At 41.0% G+C, this 15,701-nt stretch overlaps 1 protein-coding gene across 1 annotated transcript in view; it reads right to left on the bottom strand.

Annotated features, from left to right (window-relative positions):
- Positions 1-15,255, bottom strand: part of STAMBP (STAM binding protein) — a 28,761-nt gene extending 13,506 nt beyond the window's left edge. Inside the window, exons 1-5 of the mRNA XM_090281520.1 lie at positions 15,182-15,255; positions 13,166-13,383; positions 2,454-2,529; positions 2,103-2,198; positions 640-1,006 (exon numbers count right to left, since the gene is read on the bottom strand). Coding sequence (XP_090137646.1) covers positions 640-1,006; positions 2,103-2,198; positions 2,454-2,529; positions 13,166-13,368 — 742 coding nt within the window. The 5' untranslated portion in view covers positions 13,369-13,383; positions 15,182-15,255. The remainder of the gene's footprint in view (positions 1-639; positions 1,007-2,102; positions 2,199-2,453; positions 2,530-13,165; positions 13,384-15,181) is intronic.
- Between the last annotated feature and the right edge of the window lie 446 nt (positions 15,256-15,701).

Raw genomic sequence — 15,701 nt, 5'->3', positions numbered from 1 at the left:
AGACTTCTTCAAATGACTACCTGAAAGCATATTCCTACCCAAAAAGATTTACCTCATAACTAAGGTATACTCTGTATTTTGCAGCTATTGTCATTTCCTTAGATGGTCAATCATTAGTGAGAGGAGGAAAGACTGTCAAGAGTTTTTATGATTAGACTGAATTATCACCGACTGTATACAATATTTACCTGACTAAGCTCCTTAAGGATTAGTAATGTTTTCAGGGTAAGCACCATTCCGTAGTGTCCCCCACACCCCCTTAATATAAGCTGTTACATTATAAAGTGCTATAATAAATTTCAAATGTCTTTTACAAAAGGCCAATAGTGGTCTCTAGTTCACTGAACATTTCAAATCTCTGTATAACCTTTTAAAAGCTGAAGGTGGAAACTTTCAAGGATATTATTAATTCTTCAGAAAACTGATCTGGGCCCAGGAAAATTATATGGCTTAAGCAAAGGCCACTTTTATAATACCGTCAGTGTGATAGGACGCAACATAGCAATACTGATCAAAAGGGTATCCGTGACCACAGCCTAGTGAGTGGGATCATGGAGGTAATCCTAGGCTGAATCCCCTAGCATGATACACTGTTTAGCTGTAGCTGAGGTGGAAGAGGACATGAGCAAAAGGACTCACTACTTTCTGAGTTGCTCAGTGCTCCAGGTTTCAAGGACCTGTCCACCACAGGGGGCTTGGCAGGCCTTACAGTTGTATCACAGTCTGAGGGCTGTGTGGACGCAACAGGAGCCATGGGGGACACATCTAGAGAGGGCTTCTCCAAGTCAGCCACCAGTGGGCTGCCTAGGCCAGGGTCCACCTTCCCAAACTCCTGCACAATTTTCAGCCGCTCTTTTTCCAGCTCCTGGTTCCGGATCATCTCCTCAAAGGCACGGAACTGTTCCTGCTCCAGCTGTTGCTGCTTCTGTTGTGCGACCCTCTGTCTTTCCTTTTCCATCTCCTGCTGGATGGCCATGTTCCGTGCAAATTCTTCCGCTTCCTTCTTCTACCAAGAAAGACTAGGAGTTAGGCCAACACTACATTCAGGTGACTTCACACCTCAGGAAGGCAAGGCCATGCAAGCAGGGGGGTTTCCCCAAAGGCACTCTGCTCTGGCCTGATTTCCCAACACAGGATTCATACTTCCCTAACCTCTACACACCTGGAAGAGTCACCACTCCTGTCCACCTTGCCACCATATACCTATTCTTCAAGGACAGTTAAAGTCCCAATTCTCTTAGTACCCTTCCCAATGACTCTAATGTATTTCCTTCTTTACCAGCATCTCAATGCAACTTACTGTTTGCACCTCATAATTAGAATCATAGACAGTTTTATTCTGTTTCAGGGGTACACTCTATATCCCAAGTAAAGCTATAAGACAGAACTAAATCCAAACTTACACCTGCTATGTTGGGGGTCTCACTGAATTTTTAACTCAAAATGAAGCCTCTATAATTTTCTGGTGATCAGTTTTTAATGAACAAGAAATATTAAGTAATAATCTCCTTCATTAAGGTTTTCACTCACTTGGTATTTTAGAAATATATGCCTCATAGCTGTTCACCTCTCTGCTTATGTTCACCCACAGAGTCCAGATCAGAGCTGGGCAGAGTGCTGCAGAGTAATGCGGAGTGCCTGCAGTGTGCACTCATGTCTGTCACAGCCCACTGATGGTGCCTTGGGGTTTCTCCACATGCTGCACTGACTCTTCCTAACAAGAATTATGTGAAAATGGCTTGAAAAATGAATCAATTATTTCAAACAGGGATAGCCTATTTCAAGTATAACAAAATGTGACTGAAACCTGCCAAATTCTCTGATCTAAAAATCTATGCTTTAGTGAGAATATTCATTGTTTTCAGCTTCTTGCTCTAGATACGGCAGACATTTCTGTCCCTCAAGTCACCCTCTTGGACAAGCAGGCTAACTCTGTTTTAGAATACTCAGCCTAAACACTTGCAGTCTACTTTTTTGGGTTCTGGCCTTTGCCAAAAAAGTAAGGTATCACATTAAAATCATAGGATCTGCTGAAATATTATATTATAATTCCAGGGCAGCCTAAGAAAAAAAATTAATTTCCCTTTTTTGTTGCTACTCACTTTTGCTTCATTATAGTCTGTATATTCTTTGGTATATCGTTTTAACAGCTCTGCCTTCAGCTCTTCTGCTTTGGGAAATGCAATCTCCTTTAATTTCTGAGACATACACAAATACGGATAATTAGAATAGTTCCCAGATAATTAAGTAGAGAAGTCAAATTGGCAATGACAACAGTGTTTCCAAAAACAATTTACAACACTCCCCTGCTACTTTATACTGATCTGGTGAATTGGCCTCATCTCCTATTGCAGGACTTGATGCTCAGATGCAAACACTACTACTTTCACCTTTAAGTTAGTGTGTGCCACTATGAAGCTTTAAGATGGGCAACAATGACAGTGAAGACCCACCTTTACTGTGTCTTTCTTTTCAGGAATGACAGCCGATTTGTAATCCCGATGTTTTGGTAGTTTCTCAATAAAGAGCCTAAGGAAACAGATCAGAATGATTATGAAACAAAGAAAATGTCCACATGTCCAAGAGATTCTGAAGCACGCAACTCCCTTATGCTGCAGCCCCTATAGGACGGGGTTCCAGATGTGCAGGGCAGGGGTAACAGGCACACCCTGGCCATGTTCCCCCCACCCATCTCTAGCCCTGTAAAGAGCAACAGAGTGTTTCTCTCTTCTCCCAAATCAGGCCTGCTGCAGCAAGCACCAGACTCCTACGACAAAAGATATGGGGTGGGGATAGCCTACCCTGTGCCCAAAAATATACCTCCAAAGGCATTCTTTTCTTGTGACAGCGACATGCCTCTGTTCCTGCTCTTCAGAGAACAGTTCAGCAGCCAACAGTAGGAAGCTAAAGGAAAACCCATATTCTATTTCTACTCCTAGCCCTGTGTGACCTTTAACTTTGGGCTTTTTTTCCTTTGGGATTCATGTTCCTTCAAAGATATTCCTTGTGTCATGCTAAGCACTATGATGAAAAGTACTTAAGAGGAACATAAGTGCTAGATTTTCTCTTTTAGTTCCTGTCCTTGGCTGTAAAGTTCAGTGGGAAAAATAAACTGACTCAATTCACAGACCTCTAACATTTATGATGTCTACTTGGGAACACTGAAAAAAGAAAAAAAAGGATGTTCAGTATCTTATCAGAGCCTAAAGTGGCAAATTTAGAATTTCAGTGTCAGCTACAGAATCTACTAACTACTATACCCCACATTACCTCCATATGGCTCCTGGAATGTTCACAACTGTTGGAGGGGTTCTGCATAAAGGGGTCTTTTAATAGAATTAAGTTGTAATAAATAGAAGCCAAGACCTAAAACAAATAAATTAGAGGTAGCTTGCTCACAGCCTTAAAATACTCTGCTATAGTTGGGATTAATTGAGTCTTTTCCATTTTCTGCCCATGGGCAGGAGAAAAATAGAGAAGGGAGCCTCAGTAAGGGGAAAGGAAGAAGACCTGCCAACACCCCCATCAAAACAAACCCTCTACAGATGAGTCCTTCTCCTTCCATTCTATATTTGGCATGTGAAAATTTCCATTCAATCCAAGACCCCTCAGGCCAGGATAAATTCTAAAATCAAAAGGAGTCTAAAAATCTTCCCTTTGGGTTCATGAAAAAGATATAAAACAGTTTCATTGAAGTCTAAAACAAGTATAAATTTATCTGTTCAGTCATAAGTCCTAAGAGGATATTAAGATAAATAAGACATAGTTCTTGCGTTCATGAGACTTAACAATACAGTAACTCTCTTGCCCTTGCCCTAAAGATAAAGGTTCATGTTCACCACCTTCCATTGGCTGAATGTGCTTTGTACTGAAGCCTGAATCAACCAAGAAAGTACCATGTCACAGGAACACTTCACTTTATGTTCACTTATGCACTCAACCTAAAGAAAGAGACTATAGAGTCCCCGAGGCCAGAGATTTTTGTTTCATGTTTCTTTGTATGTCCCTCTAAAGCCTGTGCAGTGCCTTGTATTTATTGCACCCAATAAATATCTGATGAATAGAGTGGACTTAAAACCGCTGGATGAGCTGAGTGAAAAAACCAGGGTATAAATAAAAAAGTTTATGCTACCGTGTAAGAAAGGGGAAAGTTATATATATGTATATTTATTTATTCCGCTTATAGATATCCAAAGAAACATAGGAAGTATATATACAGTAAGTAACAAAAGTAGAGGGCAAGGGAAATAGTGTGGATGAGACAAGAGTAGGAATTAAATTCGTCACCATAAACCTTTTTATATTATTTAGACTTTGAATGAATAGAATCTAGCTTATAAGTAAGAAAAACTTTCAGACCAATACATGAATACCTTTCTCTTGTTTCAACTGTGGCCCATTTTCTGAATGGGGACATATGGGCAGAAAGGTCTCTTGAAAGTAGAGGCTGGGCCACATAACCCCTTTCCCATTCTGGAGGAATAAGAGCTTAGTGGTTAGGACAGGCTCTGGAGCCACTCTGCCTGGGCTCAAATCCTGGTTGGCCATTTACTGTGGCCTCAGACAAATTATTTAATCTCACCATCCCTGAGTTTCTTTATATATATGTAAGTTATATAAATAGAGACAAAATAGTATCACATGGTAAGATTGCTGTGATGCTTAAAGAAATAAAAAAATAAAGTTCTGAGCACTGTATGTTAGCTGTATGTTATTGTTTTACTAATAAGTAAACAAATTAAAAATGTGAGTAAGGAGGAGAGACGAAGATGTTACGCCAGCACTAGAAACGGTCTAGGCATAGAATAGCTGTGGCCCAGATGTATACTGTTCTCTGGGGTTAGATCTGGTTGCAGCCAAGAGAGAGGACGTGTACCAAAACTAAGACGTGCTGGCAAAAACAAAAGCCAAACCCCCAATAGAGCAATGGGGAAAAAGGAGACAAGGAGAGAAGTAAATACAAAAGGTAAGTATATGAAATGGTATTTAACTTTACTTACCATGAAAGAAATCAAGATTAAGATGAGATATCTATCATATTGGCAAAGGCTTAAAGGTTGATTATACTCAGTGTAGGCAAAGGGTGTAGGGAAATGAGTGTCCTTATATCTCTTAGCAGGACTACAATTTGATAATATTTTTTTCTTAGGGAAGAGTAGGGATGGGAGACAGCTATTAAAAATTTAGAATGCGCATATTCTTAGAACTCACAATTCCACTTCTAGAAATGAGACTTCTGGCCAAAATGGAGGCGTAGACAGACATGCTGCATTTCCCTCCACAACTAAGAAGGAATACCACTACCTCAAAACTAGAGACAACCAGAAGTTCCAGAAAATCAAGCTACCTGAAAGTCCAACAAACAAAGATATAAAGAAGAAATATTCATCCAAACAGGTAGGACGGGTGGAGCTGGTGTGGAGAGGAAACGGTGTGGTGCTGGCAGGAGGGTCGGGCCGGCAAAAAGCCCAGTCACATGTTTTAAAAAGACTGCACAGCTCATGGTCCCAGTGCCAGGGAAAATAAAGCCTCATTGCTTTTGACTGTGCAAACCAGTGGGGGTAGGGGTGGAGGAAGAAACTGCCAGTATCTCAGCAAAGTCCTCTTGTTTAAATGGCCCCACAGTCCTAGAATGTCCACAGACCCACCCACTCTGGGAAAAACAGTCAGGGCAACAGCTAGAGAGGCATCAGTCCCATATGAAAGTGGGAGAAGTGCCTGGAAAAGGGGGTGAGAGCTGAGCAAGCAGCGTTGTTCCCTCTCAGACCCCTCCCCCACATACAGTGCCACAATGTGGTGAAAGAGATCACCCTGTACAGATGAATATCATCCTATCCTTTACAATGTAACAGGTGTGACAACTCTACCTAAGAACAGAGGCAAACAAACACAGGAACCAGTCAGGATGAGGAGATAGAAAAGTATGGCCCAAAACAGGGAACTGATCAAGGTTCCAGTGGAAGAAATAAGTGACAAGGAGATAGCTAACCTAACAGACGCAGAGTTCAAAACACTGGTAATAAAGATGCTCACAGGCTTCACAGATATGCTTAAGGATGGCAAATGCATAAGGGAAGAACTGAAGGCCATGCTAAATGAAATGAAGGAAAATCCACGCAAAACCAATGGTGAAGGGAAGAAAACTGGGGTTCAAATCAATGATTTGGAACATAAGGAAGAACAAAACAGTCAACCAGTACAGAATGAGGAAGTAAGAATTGAAAAAAATGAGGATAACTTCCCAAATTTTGTGAAGGAGATGGATATACAGGTCTGGGAAGCATGGAGGGTCCCAGGCGAGCTGGATCCAGAGGAGACCGCACCAGGACGCATCATGATTGAGATCCCAAAGGTGAAAGATAAAGAAAGAGTCCTGGGGGCAGCAAGAGAGAGGCGGAGAGTTGCTTACAGTGGGGTGCCTATAGGACTATCAGTTGATTTCTCAGAGGACACTTTGCAGGCAGGAAGGGACTGGCAAGAAGTATTCAATGTGATGAAAGGCTACCTGCAACCAGGATTATTCTATCCAGCAAAGCTATCATTTGGAATGGAAGGGCAGATGAAGTGCTTCCCACACAAGGTAAAGCTAAAGGAATTCATCATCACCAAGCCATTATTATATGAAATGTCAAAGGGACTTACTTAAGAAAAAAAGATCAAAACTACGAACATTAAAATGACAACAAACTCACAAGTATCAACAACTGAATCTAAAAAGTAAAAACAAAATCCAACTAAGCAAACCAGAATAGGAACAGAATCATAGATATGGGGATCATTTGGAGGGTTATCAGCTGGGAGGGGGAAGGGGGATAAATGGGGAAATGGTGCAGGGATTAAGAAGCATAATTGGTTGGTGTAAAATAGACAGGGGGACATTAAGAATAACATAAGAAAAGGAGAAGCCAAAGAACTTATATGCACAACCCATGGACATGAACTAAAAGGGGTGTGGATTGCTGGAGGGGAGGGGGGTACTGCGCAGAGGGGAGTAAAGGGGAAAAAATATTGGGACTAACGTAACAGCATAATCAATAAAATATACTTTAAAAAAAAAGCAAGTTGTAGAACATAATATATTATATAATTTCATTCATGTTTTAAGAAAAAAGAATATTGTCCTGGCTGGTGTGGCTCAGTGGATTGAGCACTGGCCTATGAACCAAAAGATCTCCAGTTCAATTCCCAGTCAGGGCACATGCCTGCGTTGTGGGCCAGGTCCCCGTTTGGTGGCACGCAAGAAGCAATGATGTTTCCCTCCTTATGTTTCTCCCTCCCTTCCCCTTCCCCTGAAAATAAGTAAATAAAATCTTTAAAAAAAAAAGCATAAACATGTAAGCCTACGTGCTTGCATGGCATAAACATGTGCTTGTAGTATATATACAAGAAACATATATTTCCCTTGCTGTATGTTTTGAAAAAAAGTTTTAATCATGAAGAAATATTAATTTTATATAAAAACAATTCAAAATGTCAAGCAGAAATTACATAATATGAAAGTATTAGGGACTCTCATTTCACTTCTTCCAGTCTCAAAAAGTTGATCAGTGAAGTGAGCATAATCACTTCAGTCTATTAGCCAGAATTCCAGTTGTAACCATTTTCAGTGCAGGTGACAGACGATTTCCAGAGCAGACAGGAATTGCTTAAGCCCTTTTATGTAGCCTAGTCAATGACCATAAAAAGCTGTGAAAGAATCCAGCGCCTGGATTGTTGTCTGTGCTCACCATGAAACTATGCACTGCTTTAATATGCTGAAAATCCTTCTTCTACACCAGGGTCTGCAAAAGGCAAAGCATTCCTAGAGCAGGGAAAATCTCTGAACGGGGAATGTGCTTGAGATCACTCAGATTCCTGAACTGCTCCAGGGAAAAGAACAAACATGCCTTTAAAACTGAATTAAAGGATTCACAAAAGGTCTAGAACAATGACTCGTAGTAGTGGGGGAGGCAGAGGAGTGGTGATGTGGATGCCTGGCTTCCTCCTTCCTCAGTGGTAATAATTGCCAAAGTGAGCCATTGTTACTGACAGAAATAGACCAAGTAAAATGTGGTAGAAAAACAAAATGAGAATACTGAACTAGAACTTTTTTCTACTCTCAGGGCTTGTTGGTTCACAGAATCAGAATTAGGGTCTTAAAAGATATCTGCAGGAAAAATGAAGGTAGCTACATTTATTGATCCAGGTCAATCCAATCCAACAAAATCCCAAATTAAACCCCAAATCTAACAAATTAAGTTAATGAACTGCTACACCCCACCTCTTTCTCATTCAACTCTTCTCCAGGCCTAGTTCATCACATTAAATACTCCTATAATAGGAACCATATACAGGGACAGACTGCCCATCAGTCTGGCTGTTAACGCTAATACTCATGTCACTCAAAGTAACACCAAGTCACAGAAAAGTATCAATTCCTTAAGAGTCTGTGTACTCTTAATCCTACCCCCTCTTGCCTATTTAGGAGTTTATTGCCACAGTTAAATACTCTTTTTTCTGTAACAGCAGCCTCTCCTTTTCCATAAGCAAAAAAAATGCTCTAGAATCTCCCACCTTAAAATACATACCACACTTTCACGCATTCCTTGTCCCCCCTGTAATTATGTCCTCATTTTTCCACTTTATTTCCTATCCAAACTTCTACAAAGTGTTGTCTATGCCAGGTCTTGGCAAACTACACTAGTGGGTCAAATTCAGCTCACCATCTGTTTTTGTAAATAAAGCTTCATTGGAACACAGCCATACTCACTCATTCATGTGCTGTCTATGGCTGCTTTCATACTGCAAAGCAGAGGTCGTGACAGAGATCAAGCAGCCTGTAAAGCCAAAAATATTTACTATGTGTCCCTTTACAAAAAAACTCAGCTGGCAGTATACTTACTCTCTCCACTTTTTCCCTGCCCATTCACCTTTCAACCCACTCTAATCTAGTGTCTTTTTAATCCTTCCAGTGAAATCACTTACCAAAATCACCAATGACATCATTTTACCAAACCCAAATCCTCACCCATCTGACCCACCTGATGTAGCTGGCTCCTCTCTGCAAACACTGACCTCTGTTGGCGCTCATGACACCACCCTCTCTGAGACTTATTCCTGCCTCTAGAACTTTCCTCAAAGTCTCCTTTGCTGGTCCTCCCTTCACTAACCAAACTCAGGGTTCAGGCTCAGGCTCCTTTTCTCATTCTACAGCCTCATTACCAAGGATTCTTTATCCTTTTATGTGCCGTGGATCCTTCTAGCACCTGATGAAGTCTATAGATTCCTCCTCAGAATAACTTTTTAAGGTATAATATAAAATACAAAGAATTACAAAAAAAGCCAATTTTACTGAAATAGTTTTCAAAATATAAAATATTATGATCTGGGCTTCTTTTTTTTTTTTTTTTAAGATTTTATTTATTTATTTTTAGAGAGGGGAAGGGAGGTAGAAAGACAGGGAGAGAAACATCAATGTGTGGTTGCCTCTCACACACCCCCCACTGGGGACCTGGCCCACAACTCAGGCATGTGCCCTGACTGGGAATCAAACCTGTAATCCTTTGGTTCACAGGCCAGCACTCAATCCACTGAGCAATACTGGCCAGGGTTGGGCTTCTTTATTAATGTGCTTTTTATTAATGCATATATTAATGCATTGTTAACAGATTTATTGACGTGTTGTTAATGCATTAAAAAACAGGATCTAGTCATGGGATTAATAACTCTGTACTATAATTATGTGGTAATGATAAGTACAAATGCTACCCTGAGATATCAGTAAAAATTATAATGTGACATGAAAATATTTTGATTTCTATTGGTGACAAAATTACAAATACAGGCAAACTTCATTTTATTGTGCTTTGCAGATTTTTTATCAACACTGAAGCAAGACTCTCCACCAGCAAAAAGATTATAATTTGCTGAAGCCTTAGATAATGGTTAGCATTTTTAGCAATGAAGTATTTTTAAATTAAGGTATATATTGCACATTGTGTTTTTCTTAGACTATTGCACACTTAACAGACAACAGTATAGTGTAAATATAACTTTTATATGCTCTGGGAAACCAAAAAATTCATGTGACTCACTTTATTGCACAATTCGCTTTATTGCAGTGGTCTGGAACTGAACCCACAATACCTCGGAGGTATGCCTATATTATTAATACTATTGTCATTTGTGGCCTATATTCAAAATTGAAGGAAAAGCTAAATTTCAGTTAGAGGTTAGTAAAACTAAGAAAAGTTTTTTCCAACCAAGTTCATGGACTCCAGGTTCCATTTCTGAATCCCCGTGGGGTTCCTGGACCCCAGATTAAGAAAAAGAAGGTCTCAGTGGTTCTCATGGCTCCATAACCACTGTATGCTGAGGACTCCTGCATCTATATCTCCAACTCAGACTTTTCTGAGTTCAGACTGACTTGTATAGCCAACCTCCTACTGGATATCTCTACTTGGGTATCTCACAGGCACCCCAAACTTAACATCTTAACATGTCAAAAACAAAAACAAAAACCCAGACCTGAACTCTTGAATCTTCCCCTTTCAATACCACTGTCTCCCTCTCAGGAAACAGACCACCACATCCTAAATGACTCAAGCAAGAAAGCTGAAGTCTATCTTGATATAATCTTTCCTGAACTATAAGTAAGTCCCATAGACTCTGCCTCCAGAATACCAAATCCAGCCACTTCTTTCTGAGTCACCAGGCTCCTTCAAGCCATCAGCCTCCCTCCTGAACAGTTTTGTTCCCTAACTAACCTCCCTGTCTTCTTGTAACATTCCCTCTCCCATTCACCACACAGCAGCCAAAATTTATATTTTTATAATGTAAGTAAGATTAGGTCACCTCACTTAAAACTTTTCAGTGGCTTTCTGTTGCTCTCAAGATAAAATGCAAATGCCTTACTGTAGCTTATATAGTTCTGCAAGATATAGTTCTGCAAGATTCAGTTCTGCCTGCCTTTCTGATCTCATCTGGAGCCATCCTTCTCCCTCACTTGCTGCACTCCAAACACAATACCCAACTCTACTGTATCCTTCAAGTCTCAATTTAAATCTTATTTTCTTAGACAGAACTTACCCTGCCTATTCTCTGTCATAGCACTCTCTCTGTTGCTTTCACAGCATTTTCCTCATTTTGTGACTACATAGTTATTTGCTTACCTGTTTACTGTCTTCTCCCATAACTAAAAAGGTATAGCAATAACAGTAGGGGCCATGTTATCTACTATGTATCCAGGTCCTAGCATAGTGCCAAGTATATAGTAGGTATGCACAATATACATTTCTTGAACAAATATGGTCCTTGCCCTTAGAGCACTTTCTACGTGGGGTGACAGGACATGGAAGGCCCTTCAGAAAATACCTGGTAGAGTAATTCCATGATTCTATCGAATTCTCCCAAAGGTATTATGCCCCTGGGGTTCATCCTCGGAGAACTATCTATAAGATTACTGAAAATATACAAGAATACTATTTCTACCAGTAGCAGAGTATATGAAGAGAAGGCCAGTAGCCAAAGAAACCACTCAGGAAAATAAATTTTGTACCCACTGTGCCTAGGAATGAAAAACTTATAACAGTAAAGAGAGGCCAAAATGTAATTATAATTCTGTGAAACTTTATCAACATTGAGGCCACATGACAAGGTGTGATAGGATGGATGGAATGCAAGATCTTTGAGAAAACAGGCACTACTTCTAAACTTAAAAAAAAAAAAAAATGGGGGGGAACAATAGCAGTTCCTTTTCTCCATTCTAAAATTACAACATGAATCCTGGACAGTCTGCTCTTAACTCCCATTTTTCTTTAGAGCACTGGCTGTCAACCGAGGCAGTTTTGCCCCTCAGAGAACATTAGGTAATGTCTAGAGACATTTTTGGTTATCAAGGCTGGAGGGAAGGCGGTACTACTGACATCCAGTTGGTAGAGCCTTGGGATGCTGATAAACATCCTACAATGAAGAGGACAGTCTCCACAACAAAAAATTACTCAACCCAAGACATAAATGATGTCAACGTTGATATACCCTACTTTAGAGTAGTACATCATCAAAAACTTTTTGTGACATAATTGGTAAGCATATTATCATCTCTGGGAGGACATAACAGGAAACTAATATGAGTGAATGTCTCTGAAGAGGAGTGGCAGGAGACTTAGTTTTTAAATATTTATATCCTTTCGTGCCTTCTGAATTCTGTACTATATGTATGTGTTACCTATTCAAAACCAATAATAAAAAAATTTAAAAAGTGTGGTTCAAGATTATGGTATCAAAAAACAGAACATTATCAAAAGGAAAACAAAAAGAACAGAATCCATGTTGGGTTTTGTCACTCCAAAAAGTGGAACAAAGCATATTGCTAAACCCCGAGCTTGATTCCTCATTTATAGAATGGGAGGATGATGTGCACTGGTAAACACACACAGACCTGTGAAGATCAAATGTAATAATGCAGGGGAAATACTCTATGAACTATTAAAAGCCATACAAATACACTATAATTATTATTTTTTAAAAAGGTTCAAATATTACCAAAGAATAAGACTACAAATTATAAATGAGGCCCTGTAACATTATTCTCTTCCTAAAGTACACATCATTTTGTTATCACTGGGGCTTTAGGAGGTGTTCCCTGTTAGCTGTACAGAACTCTTCTCTTTTATGTTGCTAACCCTAAGATGCTAGGCAAGCAAAGGGAGCCATACAAACTGTAGAAGGTCAATACTTCTTTGATGACTTGCATAATAAAAGTTTAAAAAAACCAAGCTTTTCCTGAATCACTCACTTTGCTACAAAATAAGTAGAGGCAAGGAATTTTGGTTCTGCAAAGCCTTTACACTAATTCTATGATTAATAGAGAGAGGAAAGGAAAAACATTCATCAATATAAAACATGTGCAGTTTAACCACCAACTCTTTTGCCTAACAGCTGGCACAGGCCAAAGAGCTAGATTTCTTACTCATGAAATTACTGAGTCATGAAAACAACACTTTCGGTACTCATGTCTTTGAATATCAAGGGCAGCCAATATGTAGGAGCTGCCAGCAAAAATGATTAATGCTAATGATGTCAAGTTCTCTAGCTTTAGCAATTCTGAAAAAATAAATGAGCACAAAAGCAGAGTGAGTAAGACATCAGTCACCGGAAAAGAGAAAAGAAACTGGAGGTGTCTTACGTGATATACTTGTTATAGAGAATGAAAGCATGTTCAATGTTGCCTTCCTCAGAGTAAATGGATGCCATTCGGATAATCTCGACTCCAGAGCGGAAGTACCGTCGGGGTGGAATGTCTTCATTTATCTCCACGGCACTACCTATCTGGGAGAGAGCCCTCACCCGGTCTTCGGGAGGGAGGCTCACATCTCCATGATCAGACATCAGGACCAAGAAGTTCTGAGATAGGAAACATAAAAAAATGGCATCAACATCATGGCCCACATTATCCCAGCACAACCTAGAACACTGTGAGAAAAATACCATATGCTGTGGCTCATATCAAATAACGTCCTTTTCCCACAGGAAGGCTGAGACCCTCAAGGAAGCCTGTATCACAATAATGAAAATTGGCAGACTCAGAAACCTCTAGTCCTTATGCCATAATTAGGTGGTACTGAGGAATATAACTATAATGGGCCACAGAATTTCAGTTCTACCCTTCATGCTAATTATCCCCTGTCATTAGGTGGCCCTGCCCTCAACACCATAAAAGGAGGGACAGCATCTTTTATTTCTGGCATTACTTCTCCTCCCAGCTACCCATTCCACCTACTGCAGTGCCTGGCAAGAGTATACTCAATGAACTTCCATGACAATTGTTAACTGACTTCCAGTTTGATTATTTTTATTTAATCTGGGAGTCAATGACATTTTCCTGAGGTGTACTTTTTCATATTTGAGCACAAGGTTAGTTAGGGAACCTGATCTGGGAAGAAATGCTCATAATCCTAACTTTGCTCACTAAACCACTATTCCAGTCAATCTAACCCATTCATCATACCAGTGCAAAGAATTCAGATCTTGAAAACAATTGACTTAAATCTATCTTCACAGACTAAGCACTCTTTGAATAACAAAAAGGCACAAAGGTGACCTGGAAGGAAAAAACCTCGGTGCTTTCCCTTCCTGGGTTTCAAACTGCAGTATTCTAGTCTTTCTAGATATTGTTGCTGTGAGAATCAGATACCAGCTTCCAATCAGGTATCACTCTACATCATTTCCAAAAAGAATCTGGGTATTTGATACATGTTGAATTACAGCACAGCCTAACCAGCATGCTCTAGAATATATAAGCTATAGTAAAATTCATTTCGAAATTCAAGACTCTGTATTCCCTTGGCCCCACTTTGTCTTTTTAAATCTTAAACCTTACCCCTTCCCAAAGGAGATCGTTTGCTTCAGTCAGGATTCTGGTCTGCCCCAGAAATCCTCACATTTCAGTTTCATTTGTTTATCCACTGTTGTTTCCCCCTCCGACCACTCCCTCAGAGATAGTTCTCTTCTGGCCGAGTCTCTCTCTCTCCAGGTCACATTTCCTCCACTAAGTTTCATTTCAAAAACACCCTCACTAACAGTACAAAAGCTGTGGCTGCTGCCAGGGGCGCAAGGCATTCCATCTCCCACAAAACCTTTTTAAGGCCTCTGAAAAGCCGCTAGCAAATCTGAAATCACCCCAAGCTGTCTAATTAGTATACTCAGTCCATGGCCCATTTAAAGCTGACTGAAGCTGAGCGTGCTTGTTGCACCTCAGTAGCTCTTGGGAGCGGATGTTTTGGGTCGGAAAGCAACCCAAGGGCGGGGTGTGGCGGAGGTCTCGTAAAGGGCTGAGGGGGAAAGGCGAGGAGAAAAGCAGCAGCAGGAATGACCAGAGGGGGCGTATACAGGGGACAGGGACCTCCTGACAACGGCCCGAGGCCCCTCCTTGAAGGCACTCAAGCCCAAGTTGCCAACCAGGGCAAAAAATCATCCAAGGTCTTCGGGTTTTTCCAGTGAGATAGGCGGGGACGCGCTGGGCCTGGCGGGGAACGAGGGCCGGGAGCCAGCAGGGCCCTCGCGCGCGCGCGCGCGCCGCGGGCTCGGCAGGGGACCCGGAGGAGGCGAAGGCTCTACGCCCCACACTCACGCCGGCTGCTCCCCTTGAGTTAGACTACGCTAAGATCCCTGGCCCCACCACATTACCGCGACCCTTCCCCACCTGTCCCTGCGGACGACACGCGGAGCTTCCGTAAACGTCACATCCGGCGCCCTCTCCGCCCACTCCTGCTGGCCTGTGTAAATTACATTCCCAAAAATGTAGGACCCGGGGGCCAGGGCGAAGGGGGACGAGCTGTTGGGCGGGACTACTGAAAATCCGACCAATGAGGAGAGAGCTCGAGGGCGGCCATCTTGGTAAAGGAAATCAACAGGGAAGAAGAGGAGCCAAGTAGTTAAAGGAATTAATGATCAAGCTTACTTTCGTTATTAGAATTATTTTTATTTTTGGTAGGGAGTTCTTATCAGATAGCCCCTTTGTCACACCCACACAAGTCCAGCACTTAAAGAGGGGTTGCTGATCCAGAGTACCTGGTTAAACTAACCAGGGTTTCTAAATCAGGGAAAGGAAAACTGAAATTTTCAGCTTGCTTGTTGTGTTGCTTCTGCACAAAATTGAGGGCTTGTGGTACTAAACAATAGCTTTTATTGACTATAACAGAACATAAGACTAATTTTTAATG

The sequence above is a fragment of the Furipterus horrens genome, unplaced genomic scaffold (assembly GCF_987537825.1).
Source record: "Furipterus horrens unplaced genomic scaffold, mFurHor1.1.pri manual_scaffold_6, whole genome shotgun sequence".
NCBI lineage: Eukaryota > Metazoa > Chordata > Mammalia > Chiroptera > Furipteridae > Furipterus > Furipterus horrens.
This window is presented reverse-complemented; position numbering and strand designations above follow the sequence as displayed.